This window comes from Mytilus edulis, chromosome 8 (assembly GCF_963676685.1).
Source record: "Mytilus edulis chromosome 8, xbMytEdul2.2, whole genome shotgun sequence".
In the NCBI taxonomy this organism is placed as follows: domain Eukaryota; kingdom Metazoa; phylum Mollusca; class Bivalvia; order Mytilida; family Mytilidae; genus Mytilus; species Mytilus edulis.
The window spans coordinates 73,408,090-73,432,378 of NC_092351.1; the positions used below are offsets into that span (position 1 = coordinate 73,408,090).

Sequence of the window (24,289 nt, forward strand, 5' to 3'; positions counted from 1 at the left end):
TGATTTGAGAAACTTACATAAAATAAATACGGTCACAGATGTAAACGTTTTCGTCGTATACGGTAAGAGATAAAGAGTGCATGACAATGATTTAAAGATATTACTTATTAAAAGTTAAATGAATCGAAATATCAAATTATATATCATTGCTGTACAGGGTTGGACAGCACTACATTTGGCATCATACAATGGTCTCACGGAAGTAGTCACTGTTCTCCTTGACAATGCTGCAGATCCCAACGTAAAAACTGCAGACGTGAGTATATGTATATAATTTTTGTATACTTCAGTAAGGATCAATAATTTTGGTTTGGGAGCAACTTTGAATCAAAATGGATAAACGTTATATCTAAACGTTTAAGTGCTTCTACGACCCGAATAGAAATATTTGAACAATCAGCATTAACAAATGAAAAATTAAAAAATCGCATTTTAAAATCAAAAAAAGAAAGAGTTCGGTTAATTTTTTTTTTAATTTTCTAACACATGTTTTTGTATATTGTTTTTTTCATTTGCTCAACAACTTTATAATAGATTTGAGAAACTTACATCAAGTAAATACAGTCAATGATGTAAAACGTTGTCGTCGTATCCGGTATGCGAATAAAAAGTGCATGACAATGATATAAATATATCACTTAGGTTAAATGATTCGAAATATCAAATTGTATTATTGCTGCACAGGGCTGGACAGCACTAAATTTATCATCAAAAATAGGACATATAGAAGTAGTTACTGTTCTCCTTGACAAGGATGCAGATCCCAGTGCCAAAGATGCAGACGTGAGTATTAAATTAATGAGTTAATTCATGTTATGTTTTTAGTGAAAATTAGTCCCTACACCTGGAGAAGACTTTCACATTCCCTGTAATCTATGATATGAATCAGAACTGAGTATCTAATATGTTTTATTGAAATGTCCAACAAAACAGTAGTATAAATGTATAAATCTTCTTTCTGTGAATACGAAAACATTTTAAAGTTAAACTGAACATTTTAAACATATTAGACATAAACATGTAAAATATGAATAACAAAACGTTGGTTATTTATTAATGAAACAGTTTTACAACAATGAAACAAACACAAAAATAACCATATAATGCATTTACAGTATTTATTAGCATAAAAATCGAGCGGTTTTGAACGTAACAGCTTGAAAAATTAAATAAACTGTGCCTGAGAATGGTAGAAAATATTTGGAACCTGACCTCCATTTAAGTTTTATTATTATTTACAAAATGGAAATTTACTATGAGAAAGCAAAATTAAATTTATTTCTGAAGCTAATAGTTTGAAGCGGGTGACAGCATGTGTGACTTATAATTATCTAGGGCGGATTTACCTGCTCCAGTTGTTACGTATGATCATTCATATAATTTTGGTTTGGGATCAACATTGAATCAAACTAGATAAAAGTTATAATAAAACGTTTAAATGCTTCTACAATCTGAACAGAAGTATTAAAACAATCAGCATGAATGAATAAAAAATCAAAAATCTCCTTTTAAAGTAAAAAAAGATAGAGTAGTTTTTTTTTTTCTTCAAATTTCCTAACACACGTTTTTGTATATTGTATTTCTCAATTGCTCAACCACTTTATGATTGATTTGAGAAACTTACATAAAATAAATACGGTCACAGATGTAAAACGTTCACGTCGTATACGGTAAGAGATAAAGAGTGCCAATGATTTAAAGATATTACTAATTAAAAGTTAAATGAATCGAAATATCAAATTATATATCATTGCTGTACAGGGTTGGACAGCACTACATTTGGCATCAGACAATGGTCTCACGGAAGTAGTCACTGTTCTCCTTGACCATGCTGCAGATCCCAACGTAAAAACTGCAGACGTGAGTATATTTATATAATTTTTGTATACTTCAGTAAGGATCAATAATTTTGGTTTGGGAGCAACTTTGAATCAAAATGGATAAACGTTATATCTAAACGTTTAAATGCTTCTACAACCCGAATAGAAATATTTGAACAATCAGCATTAACAAATGAAAAATTAAAAAATCGCATTTTAAAATCAAAAAAAGAAAGAGTTTGGTTATATTTTTTTTAATTTTCGAACTCATGTTTTTGTATATTGTTTTTCAATTGCTCAACAACTCTATAATAGATTTGAGAAACTTACATAGAGTAATTACGGTCACTGATGCCTGAGAATGTAAAAAAAGAGTTAGAACCTGACGACCTCCATTTAAGTTTTATTATCATTTATAAAATGGAAATCTACTATAAGAAATCAAAATTAAATTAATTTCTGAAGCAACTACTTTGAAGCGGGTGACAGCATGTGTGACTGATAATCATCTAGGGCGGATTAACCTGATCCAGTGGTTACGTATGTTAATTCTTATGATTTTTTTTATACTTAAGTAGCGGTCAATAATTTTTTTCTTTGGGATTAACTTTGAATAAAACTGGATAAAAATTATAATTACACGTTTAAATGCTTCTACAATTTGAACAGAAGTATTTAAACAATCAGCATGAATGAATAAAAAATTAAAAATCTCCTTTTAAAGTAAAAAAAGATAGAGTAGGTTTTTTTCTTCAAATTTCCTAACACACGTTTTTGTATATTGTATTTCTCAATTGCTCAACCACTTTATGATTGATTTGAGAAACTTACATAAAATAAATACGGTCACAGATGTAAAACGTTCACGTCGTATACGGTAAGAGATAAAGAGTGCCAATGATTTAAAGATATTACTAATTAAAAGTTAAATGAATCGAAATATCAAATTATATATCATTGCTGTACAGGGCTGGACAGCACTTCATTCGGCATCAGACAATGGTCTCACGGAAGTAGTCACTGTTCTCCTTGACCATGCTGCAGATCCCAACGTAAAAACTGCAGACGTGAGTATATTTATATAATTTTTGTATACTTCAGTAAGGATCAATAATTTTGGTTTGGGAGCAACTTTGAATCAAAATGGATAAACGTTATATCTAAACGTTTAAATGCTTCTACAACCCGAATAGAAATATTTGAACAATCAGCATTAACAAATGAAAAATTAAAAAATCGCATTTTAAAATCAAAAAAAGAAAGAGTTCGGTTAATTTTTTTTTTAATTTTCTAACACATGTTTTGGTATATTGTTTTTTTCATTTACTCAACAACTTTATAATAGATTTGAGAAACTTACATCAAGTAAATACAGTCACTGATGTAAAACGTTGTCGTCGTATCCGGTATGCGAATAAAAAGTGCATGACAATGATATAAATATATCACTTAGGTTAAATGATTCGAAATATCAAATTGTATTATTGCTGCACAGGGCTGGACAGCACTAGATTTATCATCAACGAAAGGACATATAGAAGTAGTTACTGTTCTCCTTGACAAGGATGCAGATCCCAATGCCAAAGATGCAGACGTGAGTATTAAATTAATGAGTTAATTCATGTTATGTTTTTAGTGAAAATTAGTCCCTACACCTGGAGAAGACTTTCACATTCCTGTAATCTATGATATGAATCAGAACTGAGTATCTAATATGTTTTATTGAAATGTCCAACAAAACAGTAGTATAAATGTATAAATCTTCTTTCTGTGAATACGAAAACATTTTAAAGTTAAATTGAACATTTTAACATGTTAGACATAAAAATGTAAAATATGAATAACAAAACGTTGGTTATTTATTAATGAAACAGTTTTACAACAATGAAACAAACACAAAAATAACCATATAATGCATTTACAGTATTTATTAGCATAAAAATCGATTAAGTAGCGGTCAATAATTTTTTTCTTTGGGATTAACTTTGAATAAAACTGGATAAAAAATTATAATTACACGTTTAAATGCTTCTACAATTTGAACAGAAGTATTTAAACAATCAGCATGAATGAATAAAAAATTAAAAATCTCCTTTTAAAGTAAAAAAAGATAGAGTATTTTGTTTTTCTTCAAATTTCCTAACACACGTTTTTGTATATTGTATTTCTCAATTGCTCAACCACTTTATGATTGATTTGAGAAACTTACATAAAATAAATACGGTCACAGATGTAAAACGTTCACGTCGTATACGTTAAGAGATAAAGAGTGCATGACAATGATTTAAAGATATTACTAATTAAAAGTTAAATGAATCGAAATATCAAATTATATATCATTGCTGCACAGGGCTGGACAGCACTACATTTGGCATCAGACAATGGTCACAAAGAAGTAGTCACTGTTCTCCTTGACCATGCTGCAGATCCCAACGTAAAAACTGTAGCCGTGAGTATATTTATATAATTTTTGTATACTTCAGTAAGGATCAATAATTTTGGTTTGGGAGCAACTTTGAATCAAAATGGATAAAAGTTATATCTAAACGTTTAAATGCTTCTACAACCCGAATAGAAATATTTGAACAATCAGCATTAACGAATGGAAAATCAAAAATCGCATTTGAAAATCAAAAAAAGAAAGAGTTCGGTTAATTTTTATTTAATTTTCTAACACATGTTTTTGTATATTGCTTTTACAATTGCTCAACAACTTTATAATAAATTTGAGAAAGTTACATAAAGTAAATACGGTCACTGATGTAAAACGTTTTCGTCGTATCCGGTATGCGAAAAAAAAGTGCATGACAACATGGACAATGATTTAATAATATCACTCAAGTTAAATGACTCGAAATATCAAATTGTATTATTGCTGCACAGGGCTGGACATCACTACATTTATCTTCCCAGAAAGGACATATAGAAGTAGTCACTGTTCTCATTGACAAGACTGTAGATCCAAACGAAAAACATGCAGACGTGAGTATTAGATTAATGAGTTAATTCATGTTATGTTTTTAGAGAAAATTAGTCTCTTCACCTGAAGAAGACTTTCACATTCCCTGTAATCTATGATATAAATCAAAACTGAGTATTTCACATGTTTCATTGAAATCTCTTACAAAACAGTAGTATACATGTATAGATGTTCTTTCTGTGAACACGAAAACATTTTGAAATAAAACTGAACATTTTGAACATGTTAGACAAAAAAATGTAAAATATGAATGACGAAACTTGTGGTTATTTATTAAAGAGACAGCTTTACAACAATGAAACAAACACAAAAACAACCATATAATGCATTTACAGTATTTATAAGCATAAATATCGAGCGGTTTTGAATGAACCAGCCAGAAAAATGAAAAAAATAAAGTATGCCTGAGAATTTAAAAAACAAAGTAAGAGTCTGACCTCCGTTTAAGTTTTATAATCATTTATAAAATGAAAATCTACTATAAGAAAGCAAAATTAAATTTATTTCTGAAGCAACTAGTTTGCAGCGGGTGACAGCCTGTGTAACTGAGAACCATCAAGGGCGTATTAATCCAATCCAGTTCTTACGCATGATAATTCATATAATTTTTTTATACTTAAGTATCAATGATTTTTGGTTTGGAACCAACTTTGAATTAACCTGGATAACAGGTATGATTATACGTTTAAACGCTTTTACAACCTGAACAGAAGTATTTAAACAATCAGCATAAATGAATGAAAAATTAAAAATCTCCTTTTAAGGTAAATAAAAAGATAGAGTAGGTTTTTTTTTCTTCAAATTTTCTAACACATGTTTTTGTATATTGTTTTTCTCAATTGCTCAACCACTTTATTATTGATTTGAGAAACTAAAATTAAATAAATACGGTCACAGATGTAAACATTTTCGCTGTATACGGTAAGAGAATAAAAAACAATGATTTAAAGAAATTACTTATTAAAAGTTAGATGAATCGAAATATCAAAATGTATCATTGCTGAACAGGGCTGGACAGCACTACATTTGGCATCAAACAAGGGTCACAAAGAAGTTGTTACTGTTCTCCTTGAGAAGGCAGCAGATCCCAATGCAAAAGATGCAGACGTGAGTATTAAATTAATGAGTTAATTCATGTTATGTTTATAGAGAAAATTAGTCCCTACACCTGAAAAAGACTTCACATTCCCTGTAATCTATGATATAAATCAAAACTGAGTATTTCACATGTTTCATTGAAATCTCTTACAAAACAGTAATATAAATGTATAGATATTCTTTCTGTGAACACGAAAACATTTTGAAATAAAACTGAACATTTTAAACATGTTAGACATAAATATGTAAAATATGAATAACAAAACGTGTGGTTATTTATTAATAAGACAGATTTACAACAATGAAACAAACACAAAAACAACCATATAATGCATTTACAGTATTTATAAGCATACAAATCGAGCGGCTTTGAATGTTACAGCATAAAATATGAAAAACTATGCCTGAGGATGTAAAAAAAGAGTTAGGACCTGACCTCCATTTAATTTTATTATGTGCATTACCTATACATTTCGACATCAACAACAGTAGATAACTAAAGAAAACTTAAATACTCACCGTATATTATTCTTATTCATATTTCGCCTTCGGTCTCAAGTAATAAATTAGCTTAACTTCTCTATGAGGGGTGAAGCTTACATGTAATATCTCTGTTTGAAGAAACAAACTATAACCACCAGACCATAGCTGGCCAGTAACCTTGACCCTAGTATATAAGCACCTGTTCCATAATAACTTGTCATTATTTTTCTAGAGGGTGTGAAGTGACTTTTTAGTTATTTTATTTTTATCTAAGATTTAGGGGAACGTTACTAAAGTTACATTTAACTTGTCTACGATGTACGACAAGTTCTAATGTTATTTTGTTAATTAGAAATAATAATTCCTCAATTGTCTACGATGTATGACAAGTGTTGATGGAAATGAATTTAAAAATTTCTTGTCTACGATGTATGACAAGTGTCGATGGAAATTAATTAAACATTTTATTGTCTACGATGTATGACAATTTTATATATTCATTAAGTTTTTGCCTTAGTATGATGTACAGCACATTTGTTACTTAATTCATACTCCTGTTTGTTAAACAGGTAGATATTTTAAAGTATTTCTATTCACCTGAAGTTCGTGAGTACTCTTCAGATTTTACACGTGTTTTACCAGCACAGGTACACATTATTTTATAACAATGAATGGCTGAATTTGATTATGCAATTGTATTGCTTTTGCAAGATGTTTAGAATGATGTTTACACTTACAAGGGTGATGGCTATGATTTTCATCACCTCTGGGTTGTTTTAGAAATTAAAGATGATAAATTTAATAGGAAAACAAGAGGTATTTTGAATAAATCCTCTTCTTAAACAGTTATAAAACCTAGTAGTTTTATAATAGATCATAATGTCATTGCAATTGGAAATAATTGACAAAAAGCAACAGAACCTGTCAAAAGTAAGTTTTAAATCTAGTGCTACTTGTATAGCTTCAAAATCTACTTGGTTTGTGAATATTTTTAAAGATAGTGCTGTTGAGATTTAAGATAGGCATGTATATTGATGCATTGACTCATTATTATTAATGTAGTAAAGAACCTGTATGAATCATGAGGTTTGAGACAGTTTATCTGCCTTCAACTCAGGCAGAGTTTGTAGAGAAACCTGCTGCTTTATTCGAATTTTGCCAGTAGAGGCTTACTTTAATGAAGATTTAGTTCTAACTTTTGATCTGAACTACTGTAATGATACTGTGCATGTATTTGTGCCATGGCTGATGATAGTCCAGCCGGATCTGAATTTGATACGTCTTTTGAACCTGCATTAAGGTTTTCAGAAGCCTTTAAGGCTTCTCTTAGTGAGATTAATGGTCCATTATCTCATCCTGTTTGTTGAACAGTTTAATCATGATTTTGCTTGGAAAATCCCATAATGGTTTAAAAAGGCAGAAAACTGGGTCTAAGTTTTCTTCTGGACTTTCTGTGACTGTTAATAATACTACCATGTCAGTAAATATCAAATCAGGAAAATATCAAGTTCATAGAGTAGTAATACTGTCACCCTGAGAACTGTGAGAATCCTAGTGTGTCTAGGATAAATAAAAAGATCGAAATGGCACTGCCTAGACAGGCCAACTCTGTGGTTTCAAAGATGCAGGAAACCCAGAGATATTTTATTAAGGGTTGATCATCACCCCTATTGTTGAGTTGGCTATTTTTTGTTTTAAGAATGAGCCATTGGATCTTGATAATACAAGGATTTTATTGTAAAATTCTAACTGTTTGTTTGACCATGGGTTTCTGGTTAAACGCATAGGAGATGCTCAGAAATATCTAGATGATAAAACTTTTTTGTAATTCTGATGTGATAGTTGATTTATCACGTTTTTAGTTATGATTGCATGAAGCAAACTTGGTGATTATACAAAGATTCTAAAGCAAATTCTAGATTCCTTGGAAGAGGTTCCAGGTCTAGCAATTAATTTATTCCCAGCTGTTATTGGAAAGGCAATATCAGTCTTTTAACTACGGAGGCTCTGTTGGTCAACAGGGCGTATACTAGTAGGCAATTCCCTTCATTGAGAGGGAGAGGTTTCCCAAAAGGGAACAGAGAATCTCAAAGAGGTCACATTTCTCAACCAGTTGCTATATACAGTAGATAACTTAAATATTATGATTTGGAAAATGTTACTAATGATCTATTGATATTAGATTTAATAAGAAGTGGTTATAAAATTATTTTTAATGATGTACCACAAGGTTCATCATTTTTTAATATAATACATTTCACCTTTCATAAGGATGAAATAATTTCAGAAGTCCAAAAATTTATAGCTAAGGGAGCTATTTAAGAGGTTGTTCGATCATTGGAAAATCAGTTTATTTCCTATATTTTCTTAGTTCCTAAGAAAGATGGGTCTTCAAGGCCTGTTATCTATTTGAAAAATTCACACAAACTTAGCTTGTGGCTAATCAGCATTTGGAGCAGGACTATTTATCTTTTGTTTAGATGTAATTCTTAGGGATAATTATCTATATATATAGAGAGAGCTAACATCTATAGATCTCACAGATGCATATTTAAGTATCATTTATTATTATATCACAATTTCCTGATTCATGTGGAAAGGACATTGATATGATATTTATGTTCTTTGTTTTGGATTGGCTTCTGTATCAAGAGTTTTACTAAGGTTTTAATACCTGTCTATGTATTTTTATGAAATAATGTCACTTGAAGTATATACATGCTATAGTTTATACATTGATGATTCTTTTATTATGGATCAGAATTTAGATGGTTGTATTGTGAATACAGAAGAAGTGGTGCAAATGCTTGATAAGCTGTGCTTCGGAATAAATTTTGAGAAGTTGGTACTCATTCCTTGGAAGCACATTGTTTTCCTTTGTCTCATTATTGATACTGAGCTATTTAAGTTTTTTCTGACAGATGAGAAATGGTAAAATTATCTCCCTTGGGAAATTCTTCTTAAATAGAATTGTGTAACTGTATTATAGATGATTTGCATCATATATTGGTCTTGTGGCACATGCTTTTAATGCAGTATCTGTGGGAATGTTACATTGCAGAAACATGGCGAGAAATAATGTTGAAACTCTGTATAGTTGTTACAGTGTTTATTATCATCAATAGGTGAAATTTTTAACAATTTAAAATCAGAAATTAAAAATTGATTTATAGACCCATCCAAATAAGTTTTTGGATTGGACCAGATGCCTCATTAGAAGGATTTGGGATCCAAATTTGAAGAAAATTTTCATGTTGGTACATTGTAGATGGAGCTTCTTTAAGAACATGCGCTCATTTCATATAGATTTCATAGAATTGTTGGCTATATTTTTCTTTTGGAGAGAAATTTTTAGTCACAGAGAGTTATACAATCAGAAAATACAATTTCAGTAGCTTTTATTATGCAATAGGAGGATAACCTCTTTGTCACTTAACATGCTTACTACAAATATTTCATTATTTGGGCTTGGTGTTCAAGAAAGAACATTTTTATCACAGCTCTTTATATTCCTGGTAAGAAATTTTGATGCTTATTATATGTCTAAAAAATTTACAGATTCAACAGGATGGCAATTGAAAGAAGATATATTTGTTTTTTTGTTATCACGTTTTCATTTTCAAATCTGTAGATAATTGTTTCATTGTCTTTTGACCAACAAGCTCCTTTCAGAGATGTTTATACTTTTCATGGTCAGAATTAAGACCTTTTATTTTCCCATCTTTTTCATTGTTGGGGATAATTATAAAGAAAATTATTAGAGATAAAGTTCAGAAGGCTCTTTTGATTATTCCTTTTTGGCCTGCTCATAGTTGGGTTTCTTTGCTAAGACCAATTTTAATTTATTTGCCAGTTAAACTGCTAAGCATAAAAATTAGTAACAATGTTGCATACTGAAGAATGCTTTTCCGTCAGGAAGAGACTTAATTTAACTGTATTTTTTGAGAAATTTCATTATTTGGTGTGTTCAAAGAGAACCAATTCCTTATCACCATCTAAAAAGGATGTTATTGATTATTGAAATTTTTTGTTAACACAAGCTTTTCATATTCAGCATGTTTAATGTGAATTTTACTTGTTCTATGTTGAAACAGACTTGATCCTTTAAGAAGTAGATGTTACTAAATTTGTTTGTTTACTACATGTATATGTGAATGATTGCTTAAACCTGAATCTGCAATTGAAGAGTTAGATACTCTTTCACTGTGGAGATGAATTTAGTGCTATCTTTTTTAAGTTTTTTATGTTCATTAGAGGATTTAACATCGAAGACTGTCTTTTATACTTGTGTCTTTATTTGCCTTGACTACAACTGCCAAAGTACAATCTTTATCAGCTGTAGATTTACATTCTATGTCTTTCATTCAGAGACATGGCACTTTATTTTTTCATATACATGAGTTTTTGAAAAATACTAGATCTGTTAGTTAGTCTACCTAATGAGGTGATCAAGGGTTTTGATAAACCAAAACTTTGTGTTGTTAAGACAATGATTTATCATGTTTTGTGTACAAAATATGTGAGAGAATTCATCTAAGTCTTTTCGTAAAGTTTAGATAGTTAGAGAGAGTTCTAATTTTAGCCGAGGTTTTAAGGTTTACTCATTTAGAGGAACCTCTTCATAAGTGCATTTAGCTTCAGGATGTTCTATTTAAGACATTTTGGCAACAGCTTAGTCTGGACATATGGTAAAACTTATTATAAGTTCTATAACAAGAAAGTGAATAATATCAGTACTAAAACACTTTTCTTCAGTTGTAGTTACTGGATGATCTTGTGATTTCTTTGCTTTATTAAATCTTGGCATTTATATAAAAATTGTTTTTAGTTTGTGTCTACACTTTAAACAAGCTAATTTATTACTTGAGACCGAAGGCGAAATATGAATAAGAATGTTCCTTCATCCAATGTGGATCTTGGATGTGAAGGATGAAGGTCATTCTTAGAATATGAGCCTGAGGCTCGAAAGTAATTAATTCCCACCCTAGGGATTATCAGTCAGACCCACCCTTTTCAAATGGGTTTTATATTTGGTCGACACAAACTTGCTTTAAATTATGACAAGTTATTATGGAACAGGTGCTTATATACTAGGGTCAAGGTTATTGGCCAGCTATGGTCTGGTGGTTATAGTTTGTTTCTTTAAACAGAGATATTACATGTAAGCTTCACCCCTCATAGAGAAGTTAAGCTAATTTATTACTTCCGAGCCTCAGGCTAATATTCTAAGAATGACCTTCATCCTTCACATCCAAGATATGCTTGGATGAAGGAACATTATCACATAAGTTAAATCCTGTGGATAATAATAATAATAATTAGACGAAACACATCAAAACGATACCATGAAAACGGACATGTGAAAAACAACACTATGCCAAATAGTAATGAAAACAGGGATCATATTGATTCTGGAAAAATAAGTATTATTAAAAAAATATTAAAAAAGAAAAAAAGAAAAAAATATGTAAGTGTAATTACAAGAATTTATCAAATTTATTTTGTGAAATAAATTATGTTATGAATACTAATATTATGAAGAAATAATATCTTCCAAATAGTGCTTCCCTTAACTATTAGGTAATCTAACATAAGGGATACTAAGTTAAACTTAGTTAATTGTTACAGCAAATATGCAATAAAGATATTTTTACGTTGGACAAAAAAAAAATACGGTCACAGATGTAAAACGTTTTCGTCGTAAACGGTAAGTGAATAACAAGTGCATGACAATGATTTAGAAGATATCACTAAAGTAAAATGAATCAAAATATCAAATTGTATCTTTGTTGCACAGAGCTGTACATCACTACATTTGGACACATAGAAGTAGTTGCTATTCTCCTTGACCATGATGCAAATTCAAAAAAGAATCAACTTTGAATAAAACTGGATATACGAATGTATAAAAAAATTCGCTAGTTTTGTAAGGAGTCCCATACAGAACTTAACGGTTTTCATTATTGCCTTATATTGATGTATAAATTCATGAGGTTTTTTTAATGTCAAAGTGCAATTAAAATGAACTTGCTATCCGACAAACTTCAGGGATGAAAATATCTAGACTGATACAATAGAAATGTCAACGTTAAAACCTTGGAAAATAAATTAGAGAAAATCGTGCTTACAAAATGATATAACACTTAAAAATACAAGAACCGAGAATATGAACCAAATCCAAATATTCATTTATTAAAACTTTCGGCACCATTGACTTTCAGAAGAAAAGATTCGAGCAACCAAAAGGTTAGAAAAACTGTCATATACGCTTATATGAGGTTAACAAGTTTTTCGACGAAATATCATGAAAACAAATCAACGAGTTTGTAACCATACAATAGTTATCAAATTGTGATAATTGAAATAAATTAAGTTGGACACAGAGGTTTCTAGTTTTTTGGTTCATTTTTGAAGCAACATGTATAATATAATCAATGCTCTCTGGTTGGTTTCGACTAATACATTAGAACAAACTAGGTTTAAGACATAACAAAAATCATTAAAGCAATAAGAGGAAAACGCTAGTTCAAAATCACATTTAAAAGACGTCAAAGATAGAGTTTCATTATTTTTTCTATTTTTTCGCGCATGATATTTTAACAATTGCTAAGCCATTTGAGGAATTAATAAAGAATATCACATGAATAAATACGATCACGGAATGTAATACGTTTTCATAGTATCTAATGAGAGAAGTGCAAGTGCATGATTATGATTTAAAATCAATACTAAAGTTAAATGAGTTGAAATATCAAATTGTATCATTATTGCACAGGGCGAGACAGCACTACATTGGGCATCTTTGAAAGGACACATTGAAGTAGTTACTATTCTCCTTGACCATGATGCAGATCCAAACGCAAAAAGTACAGAAGTGAGTAATAAGTTAATGAGGTTATGTCCTGTCATGTTCCTCAAGAAAATTCATATCAAGGAAGCAATTGTAGTTTACTTTCATTTTCACTGTAATCTTTGATATATATAAAACCTGAGTATTCCATTTAGACTTTTAATAGATTTATAATAAGTTTAAATGTATGATCCAAATTATTTAAAGCAGTTGTTTTTCCCTTTTTCGTTTATTTATATTGTTGTTTTATCAGTTTAAATGGACTTTCCCTTGTTGAAACAGAGGTTTTTGCACTTGCTTCGTTTATTTCTTTCCGTGTCATTTGTCAGATTGTATGGGATCTCCCTTTTGAAAAAAAATGTGTTTTCACGTATTCCGTTGATTGGTCTGTTTTTAGCTCACCTGTCCCGAAGGGACAAGTGAGCTTATGCCATCACTTGGCGTCCGTCGTCGTCCGTCGTCTGTCGTCTGTCGTCGTCTGTCGTCGTCTGTCGTCGTCGTAAACTATTTCAAGAATCTTCTCCTCTGAAACTACTGGGCCAAATACTTTCAAACTTTAACTGAATGTTCCTTAGGGTATCTTATTTATAAATTGTATCCGAAGTTTTGATCTATCAACAAACATGGTCGCCATTGCTAAAAATAGAACATAGGGGTCAAATGCAGTTTTGGGCTTATAACTCAAAAACCAAAGCATTTAGAGCAAATCTGACATGGGTAATATTGTTTATCAGGTCAAGATCTATCTGCCCTGAAATTTTCAGATGAATCAGACAACCCGTTGTTGGGTTGCTGCCCCTGAATTGGTAATTTTAAGGAAATTTTGCTGTTTTTGGTTATTATCTTGAATATTATTATAGATAGAGATAAACTGTAAACAGGCATAATGTTCGGCAAAGTAAGATTTACAAATAAGTCAAATGATGGAAATGGTCAGTTGACCCCTTTAGGAGTTATTGCCCTTTATAGTCAATTTTTAACCATTTTTCGTAAATCTTAGTAATCTTTTACAAAAATCTTCTCCTCTGAAACTACTGGGCCAAATACTTCCAAACTTTAACTGAAAGTCACTTAGGGTATCTAGTTTGTAAATTGTATCCGAAGTTGTGATCTATCAACAAACATGGTCGCCATTGCTAAAAATAGAACATAGGGGTCAAATGCAGTTTTTGGCTTATAACTCAAAAACCAAAGCATTTAGAGCAAATCTGACATGGGATAATATTGTTTATCAGGTCAAGATCTATCTGCCCTGAAATTTTCAGATGAATCAGACAACCTGTTGTTGTGTAACTACCCCTGAATTGGTAATTTTAAAGAAATTTTGCTGTTTTTGGTTATTATCTTGAATATTATTATAGATAGAGATAAACTGTAAACAGCAATAATGTTCAGCAAAGTAAGATTTACAAATAAGTCAACATGACGGAAATGGTCAGTTGACCCCTTTAGGAGTTATTGCCCTTTATAGTCAATTTTTAACCATTTTTCGTAAATCTTAGTAATCTTTTACAAAAATCTTCTCCTCTGAAACTACTGGGCCAAATACTTCCAAACTTTAACTGAATGTTCCTTAGGGTATCTTGTTTGTAAATTGTATCCGAAGTTATGATCTATCAACAAACATGGTCGCCATTGCTAAAAATAGAACATAGGGGTCAAATGCAGTTTTTGGCTTATAACTCAAAAACCAAAGCATTTAGAGCAAATCTGACATTGGGTAATATTGTTTATCAGGTCAAGATCCATCTGCCCTGAAATTTTCAGATGAATCAGACAACCTGTTGTTGGGTTGCTGCCCATGAATTGATAATTTTAAGGAAATTTTGCTGTTTTTGTTTATTATCTTGAATATAATTATAGATAGAAATAAACTGTAAACAGCAATAATGTTCAGCAAAGTAAGATCTTCAATTAAGTCAAATTGACCAAAATTGTCAATTGACCACTTAAGGAGTTATTGCCCTTTAAAGACTTTTTTCACAATTTGTTCATCATGTTGACTTACTTTAAAAAATCTTCTCCTTTGAAACTGCTGTATCAATTTCAGCCAAACTTAGGCTAAATGAGTTTCAGAGTATCTAGTATAAATTTTATATTTTATTTCCTTGTATGTCAAGAAACATAGCTCCTATGGCTAAAATAGAACATAGGAGAAAATGATTATTTTTTTTGGCTTTTGAAGAAAATAGGACGATCCAAAAAACATTTAAATAAATTGAAAAGCCAAAATAATCATTGATGAGAGATTTAACCAAAAGAATTAAGGTGAGCGATTCAGGCTCTTGAGAGCCTCTTGTTTTATTTTGTCAGGTTTTGATGTAATTTTGTTCTTTGTTAAATTGCAAAATGGAAAATATACAGACGTGATTAATAAGTTTATAAGGTTATGTCGTTTTCATATTCCTCCAATACACTATATCTTATCCACGCAGAATACAGTTGTAGTTTACTTTCATTTTCACAGTAATTTATTATATCAATTAGATAGTTCTCAAAAGTACCAGGATTATAATTTTAGAGTAAACTATCAATGAATTTTTTAACATAAGTTATTATTTATCATTGAAACCACTTAAGTAGGCAACTATCTATTCCATAAAGAATCAACTTATTTAAAATGTTTTAGGGTTGGTTACCACTCCATTGCGCAGCTTCCGCTGGAGACAGAGACATTGTAAGTGAATTATTCCGTAGAGGAACAGATGCAAATGCAGAAACATCAAAAGTAAGTGTCAATATAAAGCTTGCAAACAGAGATTTCTAGTGTTTTGTTCATTTTCGAAGCAGCATGTATAATGTTAGTAATGCTCTCTGCTTGGTTTCGACTAATATTCTAGACCAAACAAGGTTTAAAAAAGGAAAAGGAAAAAATGATTGAAACAATAAGATCGAAAAACTATTTAAATCACATTTTTAATTTATTTTAATTTCGCTTGTTTTGATATGATATTTTTGAAAGTTGCTCAGCCGTTTGAGGAATAAATTTTAAAAATCACACAAATAAATACGATCACAGATGTAATACGTTATCATCGTATACGGTAAGAAAAGAACAAGTGCATGAAAATAATTTAAAGATATTCCTAAAGTTAAATGAATCGAAATATACAATTAACCATTACTTCACAGGGCGAAATAGCACTTCATTTATCATCAAGAAATGGACACAAGGAAGTAGTTACCATTCTCCTTGACCATGCTGCACATCCAAACGCAAAAACTGCAGACGTGAGTAAATATTTAAAGAGGTCATGTCATGTCATGTTCACACAGGCAATTGATCCCTATACCCGAAGAAGGCAAACATGGTATACTTACTTATTCACTGTTATCTATGATATAATTTATAACTGAGTATTCCATTAAATTTCTTTAATAAACCAATAAAAAAAGTAAGATTTAAATCAGGCAGTTGTTTGTCACTTGTACCGTTGATTGATATCGTTTCATTTTATTCATATGATTCAAATAAGGCAGTTGTTTAACTTGTACCGTTGATTGATATCGTTTCATTTTATTCATGTGATTCAAATAAGGCAGTTGTTTAACTTGTACCGTTGATTGATATCGTTTCATTTTATTCATGTGATTCAAATAAGGCAGTTGTTTAACTTGTACCGTTGATTGATATCGTTTCATTTTATTCATGTGATTCAAATAAGGCAGTTGTTTAACTTGTACCGTTGATTGATATCGTTTCATTTTATTCATGTGATTCAAATAAGGCAGTTGTTTAACTTGTACCGTTGATTGATATCGTTTCATTTTATTCATGTGATTCAAATAAGGCAGTTGTTTAACTTGTACCGTTGATTGATATCGTTTCATTTTATTCATGTGATTCAAATAAGGCAGTTGTTTAACTTGTACCGTTGATTGATATCGTTTCATTTTATTCATGTGATTCAAATAAGGCAGTTGTTTAACTTGTACCGTTGATTGATATCGTTTCATTTTATTCATGTGATTCAAATATGGCAGTTGTTTAACTTGTACCGTTGATTGATATCGTTTCATTTTATTCATGTGATTCAAATAAGGCAGTTGTTTAACATGTACCGTTGATTGATATCGTTTCATTTTATTCATGTGATTCAAATAAGGCAGTTGTTTAACTTGTACCGTTGATTGATATCGTTTCATTTTATTCATGTGATTCAAATAAGGCAGTTGTTTAACTTGTACCGTTGATTGATATCGTTTCATTTTATTCATGTGATTCAAATAAGGCAGTTGTTTAACTTGTACCGTTGATTGATATCGTTTCATTTTATTCATGTGATTCAAATATGGCAGTTTTTTAACTTGTACCGTTGATTGATATCGTTTAATTTTATTCATGTGATTCAAATAAGGCAGTTGTTTTTTTCTATTGTACCGTTGATTGATATCAATTGATTTTGTTTATGTTATTCTCTGTTTTCTAATTTGCCTTGGAGTTCGGTTTTTCTCATACTCCTTTTTTTCATCAACATGACAAAACGACAAAATCTCTTTGTTTGAAACATGAATCTGAACAACAACAAAATTGGGAATTCAACAAACAGACAGTAGCACAACAATAATATGGCATAAAAATTAAAAAGATCATATAATAGGGAACATGTGTACTAAGTTTTAAGTTGATTGGACTTCAACTTAATCAAGCACTACCTTGACCAAAAACTATAACCTGAAGCGGGACAGACGCACAGACGAACGGACGGGCGAACGGACGCACAGATCAGAAAACACAATGCCCCTCTACTATCGTAGGTGGGGCATGAAAATGTTATAAGTGTAAATCCACAATGCATCCATGTTCTTTGTGCTATGTTAAAACAAATGGACAGATGAAGAAGGTTATGGAACATCTGTTTTGAGAATTTTATGTGCTAATGAACAAGAAATTCAAACTGAGAGAACTGACACAACTAAATGTATAAAACAGAAGCAGTACGAATGATTTGCAGTATCTGTTATGATTTTAATTGATTTTTACACGATGTCCAAAACCAAAATAGATCAGATGAGCGACAAAAGTTCTTGAGAGCTTCTAGTTTAAGTACGTCAGATGTTTGTAATTAAATTTTTATTTCTCTAAGACGTGTAGGAAAATTTTAATCGAATTTTAAAGGTTTATAAAAATGTTGTGGTAAAAAATATGTGAATCAAATAGATGTGCCTGTAGAAAAGCAAAGTTGCAATAGTCGATGTCATCCAAATTAAGTTCGTAAAAATATATGATTGATTTTGAAATATTGTTCTAAACCTTTTAATATATTGTGCTTAATATTGAAGTATATTGTTCCTTAAATTTGATAAGTTGTGCTCACATTTTAATGGATTGAGGTTATCATTTTAATGGATTGAGGTTATCATTTTAATGGATTGAGGTTATCATTTTAATGGATTGAGGTTATCATTTTAATATATTGTGCTTAACATTTCACAATTAATGTTTTTACTGATGTTTTGATATGATTTTGTGGAAGGAATTATTTAACTTTTATTCAATTTCTATACAAATAGAACTAATTCATCATTTCAGTTATTATGTATAATCCCTGACATTATTTCCAGTGACCATACAGTAGTAATCCCTTAACTGACCAGTGATTCTACATTATCACTGATTCTACAAATTCACTTTTACATATATAAGTAACATAGTCCGTTTAAACCTTTACTTAATAAGAAGTATAAATGTATGATATAAATTAAGCAGTTGTTGTTTTTTGTTAGTTTTTATGTAATTCTTTTTTTCTAATTTCAAAACGCAAAATATCCAGACCTGAGTAATACGTTTATAAGGTTATGTTATGTCATCTATCTTCGACGGAAAATCTATATCTTATCCACGCAGAATACAATTGTAGTTCACTTTCATTTTCACTGTAATCTAGGATTTCAATTAAAAACTAAGAATTAACTATCAATGAATTCGTTAACATGATTACATTTTAATCATTGAAACCACTTAAGTAGGCAACAATCTATTGCATAAAGAATCAAATTATTTAAAATGTTTTAGGGTTGGTTACCACTCCATTGCGCAGCTTCCGCTGGAGACAGAGACATTGTAAGTGAATTACTCCGTAGAGGAACAGATGCAAATGCAGAAACATCAAAAGTAAGTGTCAATCTGAAGCTTGCAAACAGAGATTTCTAGTTTTTTGTTCATTTTCGAAGCAGCATGTATAATGTTAGTAATACTCTAGACCAAACAAGGTTTAAAACAGGAAAAACGATTGAAACAATAAGATCGAAATACTATTTAAATCACATTTTTAATTTATTTTAATTTCTTCACGCATGTTTCTAAAAAAGTTCATCGGAAGGTACCAAGACCTTGTTGATAAATACTCCGTATCAACTTCTCAAATAATACACGATGGTCTTGATGTATAGGTTCTGCGTACTGATGTTGTTTCTCATCTTAACAACGAGTTTTATAGTTCTTTTATTTGTCTTTGTTCTATAATTAATATTACTTTTAATGTTGAATGGTTTTATGTGATATCCGTTTCACGTGGCTCGGTACTTATACATCTCGTCAATGTGTTTGTATTGGCTTTCATTTTTTGGTGGTTTCTTTTGTATATGCGACTTTTTGTATTTCTTTTGTTCTTATAACGTGACTCTGTACATTAAAAGATCCCGCCAGTATGATATTGTTCTATTATATGTCATTATGATATATTTCTATTATGAATTACAATATACGTTGAACCACAAACGTCAAAATCATTCAATCGCGTAGTGGAATTAACTATTTTTGGATTCTTATAAATTCTATATATATAACTTTTGGACTAGTTTAAATCTCGGCCTATTTCTTAAATTTATTCTTACATACTTTTGACTTTTTAACCCTGTATGCTAACATTCCAATGTTCATCAGATTTAGATATTTCTGCCCTGATACTTTCAGACAAATTCGACAACCAGTTGTTGGGTTGCTGCTCCTCATTTAGTAATTTTATACTATAAATTTTGATTTTTACCTTATTTTACATGATTTCAAAAGCACCAGTAAACACAGGTGAGCGAAACAGGCTCTTTAGAGCCTCTAGTAAATTATTATTCGATAAACTTTCTTTTTTTAACTGTGATAATTTGATTTATGCTCAACTCGATTATTTCAAAGATAAACAAAACTTACATTTTGACCTCGTAACACGACGTGTTAAAATAAAGTTAATCATAAGATTAATATTTTTAAAACAAACACGGAATAGATTACCTTAGCTGTCTTTGGCAAAACCTTCAGGAATTTTTGGTCCTCAATGCTCTTCAACTTCGTACTTTATTTAGCCTTTTTAAAACACTTTGATTCGAGCGTCACTGATGAGTCTTTTGTAGATGACACGAGCGTCTGGCGTAAATATAAAGTTCATTCCTGTGATATATGATGAGTTTATTTACAACCACTGGATCGATGCCACTGCTGGTTGAGTTTCAATTCCCCGAGGGTATTACAAGCCCAGTAGTCAGCACTTCTGTGTTGACTTGAGTTATTATTGATATTTTCTAAATTATGTATCAACTAAAACTTTAAATTTTCTAAATACTAAGGCTTTTCTACCTCAGGAATGGTTGCCTCAGCTGTCTTTTACAAAACCTTTGGGAATTTTTGGTCCTTAATGCTCTTCAACTTTGTACTTTTTTTGTTTTTTTTAAACATTTTCTTATTCGAGCGTCACTGATGAGTATTTTGTAGACGACACGCGCGTCTGGTGTAAATATAAATTTCAATCCTGTTACCTATGATAAGTTTATTTACAACCACTAGGTCGATGCCACTGGTGGTGGAGTTTTATTTCCTCGAGGGTATTTTGTATTGCCAGGTCAGTAGTCAGCACTTCTGTGTTGACTTGAGTTATCATTGATATATTCATAATTATATATTAACTGTTAACAAAACTTTGAATTTTTGAAATACTAGACTTTTCTACCTCAGGAAAAGAAGAGGCATAAAATAAACCAGAGGGATGGTCAAACTCATTAATAAAAGAAACTGACAACGTCATGGCTAAAAATGAAAAAGACAAACAGACAAACAATAGTACACATGGCAAAACATAGAAAACTAAAGTATAAGCAACACGAATCCCACCAAAAACTAGATGTGATCTTAGGTGTCCTGGAAGAGTAAGCAGATCCTGCTGCACATGTGGCACCCGTCGTGTTGATCATGTAGATTACCTAAGTAGTCCTTGGCAAAACTTTTAGGATCTTTTGGTCCTCAATGCTCATCAACCTCGTACTTTATTTGGCCTTTTTAACATTTTTTATTCGAGCTTCACTGATGAGTCTTTTATAGATGAAACTCACGTCTGGCGTAAATATGAATTTCAATGCCGGTATCTATGATGAGTTTATTTGAAACGATTTAACATTTAACAGTCTCAGAATGTACAATATGGACAGAGCTAAACATTAACTATTCGATCAGTAAACGTATTGGAAATATTTGCCACCATGGCCTTTAACAGGCAAACGGTACTAGGGAAAATTATCAAAACAATCAGAGGTAAATCTTAAGTAAAACATCCCTTTTCAAAGAAGCACAAGAAAATTTTCGTTTTGGTTTTAATTTCCGAACCTTGCTAACACATGTTTTGTAAGTTATTGGGGTATTTGGCAATAGCTCAACCATTTCAAGATTGATTTTAGAACCTTACATGAAATAAATACGATCACATATATATATATATGTAATACGTTTTGATATTATTCGGTAAGAGAAGAACAAGAGCATGATTATCTCAGATGGTGCCATTAAAACAAAATACATATATGGTTTGGCGATATCTGGCCACAGCTTTTATTCATAATATGATAGATTCATACAATATATAATATATATATATAGATAGATAGACCATAGACCCATGTATATGTAGATAGATCTATGGTCGGTTACCCGAAGATAATATGGCAACCAGGTAGATAGATAGATGTGAAGATAGATATATATGAAAATGTAAAGATGCACCGTGGGATACACTGGTGCTTTAAATTTAGAAAACACCGTGGGATACACAAGTGTAGTCTGTATTATCCAAAAACCTAAAATTTCATAGTTAACATTAAGATTCTATGCAGCGAATTCTGCCATTTACGGGAATATATTTATGATGCTCAAAGTTCAAATAAAAGTCACTTTTCTCAACAGCAAACAAGTTAACATCATCAGTCAAATCTGTATCATCACTATCACTGACACAAACCTGAAAAATAAATACAAAAGAGCAGTATCTTGTTCAATAAAAAGGAGTGGGAGGGCGGGTTTTCAAGTTTACCGCTTACAAAATTTAAACAGCTTGCTTGCTGCGAGGAAATTCTAAAAAGGACTAAATGACGTCACAGAATATATCGTCACACATGTTGGGTAAATCTAAAACATGAAACACAATCCGTGAGTGGCCCCGGCGATAACTGAATTTAAGTCTATTAACTTAAATTCTATTATCTCAGATGGTGCCATTAAAACAAAATACATATATGGTTTGGCGATATCTGGCCACAGCTTTTATTCATAATATGATAGATTCATACAATATATAATATATATATATAGATAGATAGACCATAGACCCATGTATATGTAGATAGATCTATGGTCGGTTACCCGAAGATAATATGGCAACCAGGTAGATAGATAGATGTGAAGATAGATATATATGAAAATGTAAAGATGCACCGTGGGATACACTGGTGCTTTAAATTTAGAAAACACCGTGGGATACACAAGTGTAGTCTGTATTATCCAAAAACCTAAAATTTCATAGTTAACATTAAGATTCTATGCAGCGAATTCTGCCACATTGACGGAGGAAAACAGAGACTCTGTCAACCGCCATAAAAAGGGCGGTTCGCTGCAAAGCTGTGAACCAGATATGAGATAACTACAGATAGGTAGATAAATAGATATTTTTATTTAACGTACAACTTAGTAAATATATAAATATATATATATATTAAATAATCTAGATAGATAGATAGATATTATTTAACGTACAACTTGGTAAATATATAAATATATATATATATATTAAATAATCTAGATAGATAGATGGATATTATTTAACGTACAACTTGGTACATATATATATTAAATAATCTAGGTAGATAGATAGCTATTTTATTTAACGCTCAACTGGTCCATATATATGATAAATGTCTAGATAGATAAATAAATATTTTTATTTAAAGTACAACTGGTACATATAATATATGTTAAATAATCTTGATGAAGTTTTGTGAACAACAAATTTTACCTACACAGATAAAAATACTTACCAAAACTACAGCAAACCACAAGATAGTTGATTGTAGTTGTATATCATAAAATATAGTATTATAGTATATCAACAAATAATATAAAGATGTTAAGAATTCATTTCATAAGCAGGTTAAGGGTGACAAGTGAAAAACATCTAGTTGAAAATGTTCTGGTCTGATCGAAAATCATAATATTTTATGTAGCAACCCAACAGCTTATTATAACGGCAATAAATAGTTGTAAATTCTATAGCAGCACCAGTCCATGTTTGCATTGGTCTAAATTGAGACAAGCCTTACTTAAGAATGATGAATCTCACATTCCATCTGATCATGTTCTTCATCTCATTGGCAAAGACCCACTAGAACTACCTGTGTCAATACCACTACAAGTTTATTAAACATGTGTCGGATCCTTATAGTTTCATTATATATTCTGAGTTAACTTTTTAACAAGCGACAAATATGCCACCACAAAAATGCATTTCTGTGGCTAGACCTAAGTCAACCCCATCTGGAGGATGTCAGTCTGCTACAAAAACATACTTACTATTGAGGATTCTACTATTCAAACATCAAACATTAAAAATCTCCTACAATTCTGTACGTCAAATAGCTACATGGAAGTATAGCTACATAGTAATATGAATACAATTTAAAGCATAATAAATCAAGAAAAATAATAATTCTTCTGTAAAACCCTGTATTAAGTGTCAGTATTGGATCTCCAACCCATTTAAAAATCCTCCAAAATCAATGAAAGGACAGCTTCAAATACACTGAATT

At 30.8% G+C, this 24,289-nt stretch overlaps 1 protein-coding gene across 1 annotated transcript in view; it reads left to right on the forward strand.

Moving 5' to 3' along the window:
- The first annotated feature begins 2,749 nt into the window (after window positions 1-2,749).
- Window positions 2,750-24,289, forward strand: part of LOC139484332 (ankyrin-3-like) — a 29,490-nt gene continuing 7,950 nt past the window's right edge. Inside the window, exons 1-7 of the mRNA XM_071268070.1 lie at window positions 2,750-2,887; window positions 4,704-4,802; window positions 5,809-5,907; window positions 13,157-13,255; window positions 15,861-15,959; window positions 16,364-16,462; window positions 19,248-19,346. Coding sequence (XP_071124171.1) covers window positions 2,750-2,887; window positions 4,704-4,802; window positions 5,809-5,907; window positions 13,157-13,255; window positions 15,861-15,959; window positions 16,364-16,462; window positions 19,248-19,346 — 732 coding nt within the window. The remainder of the gene's footprint in view (window positions 2,888-4,703; window positions 4,803-5,808; window positions 5,908-13,156; window positions 13,256-15,860; window positions 15,960-16,363; window positions 16,463-19,247; window positions 19,347-24,289) is intronic.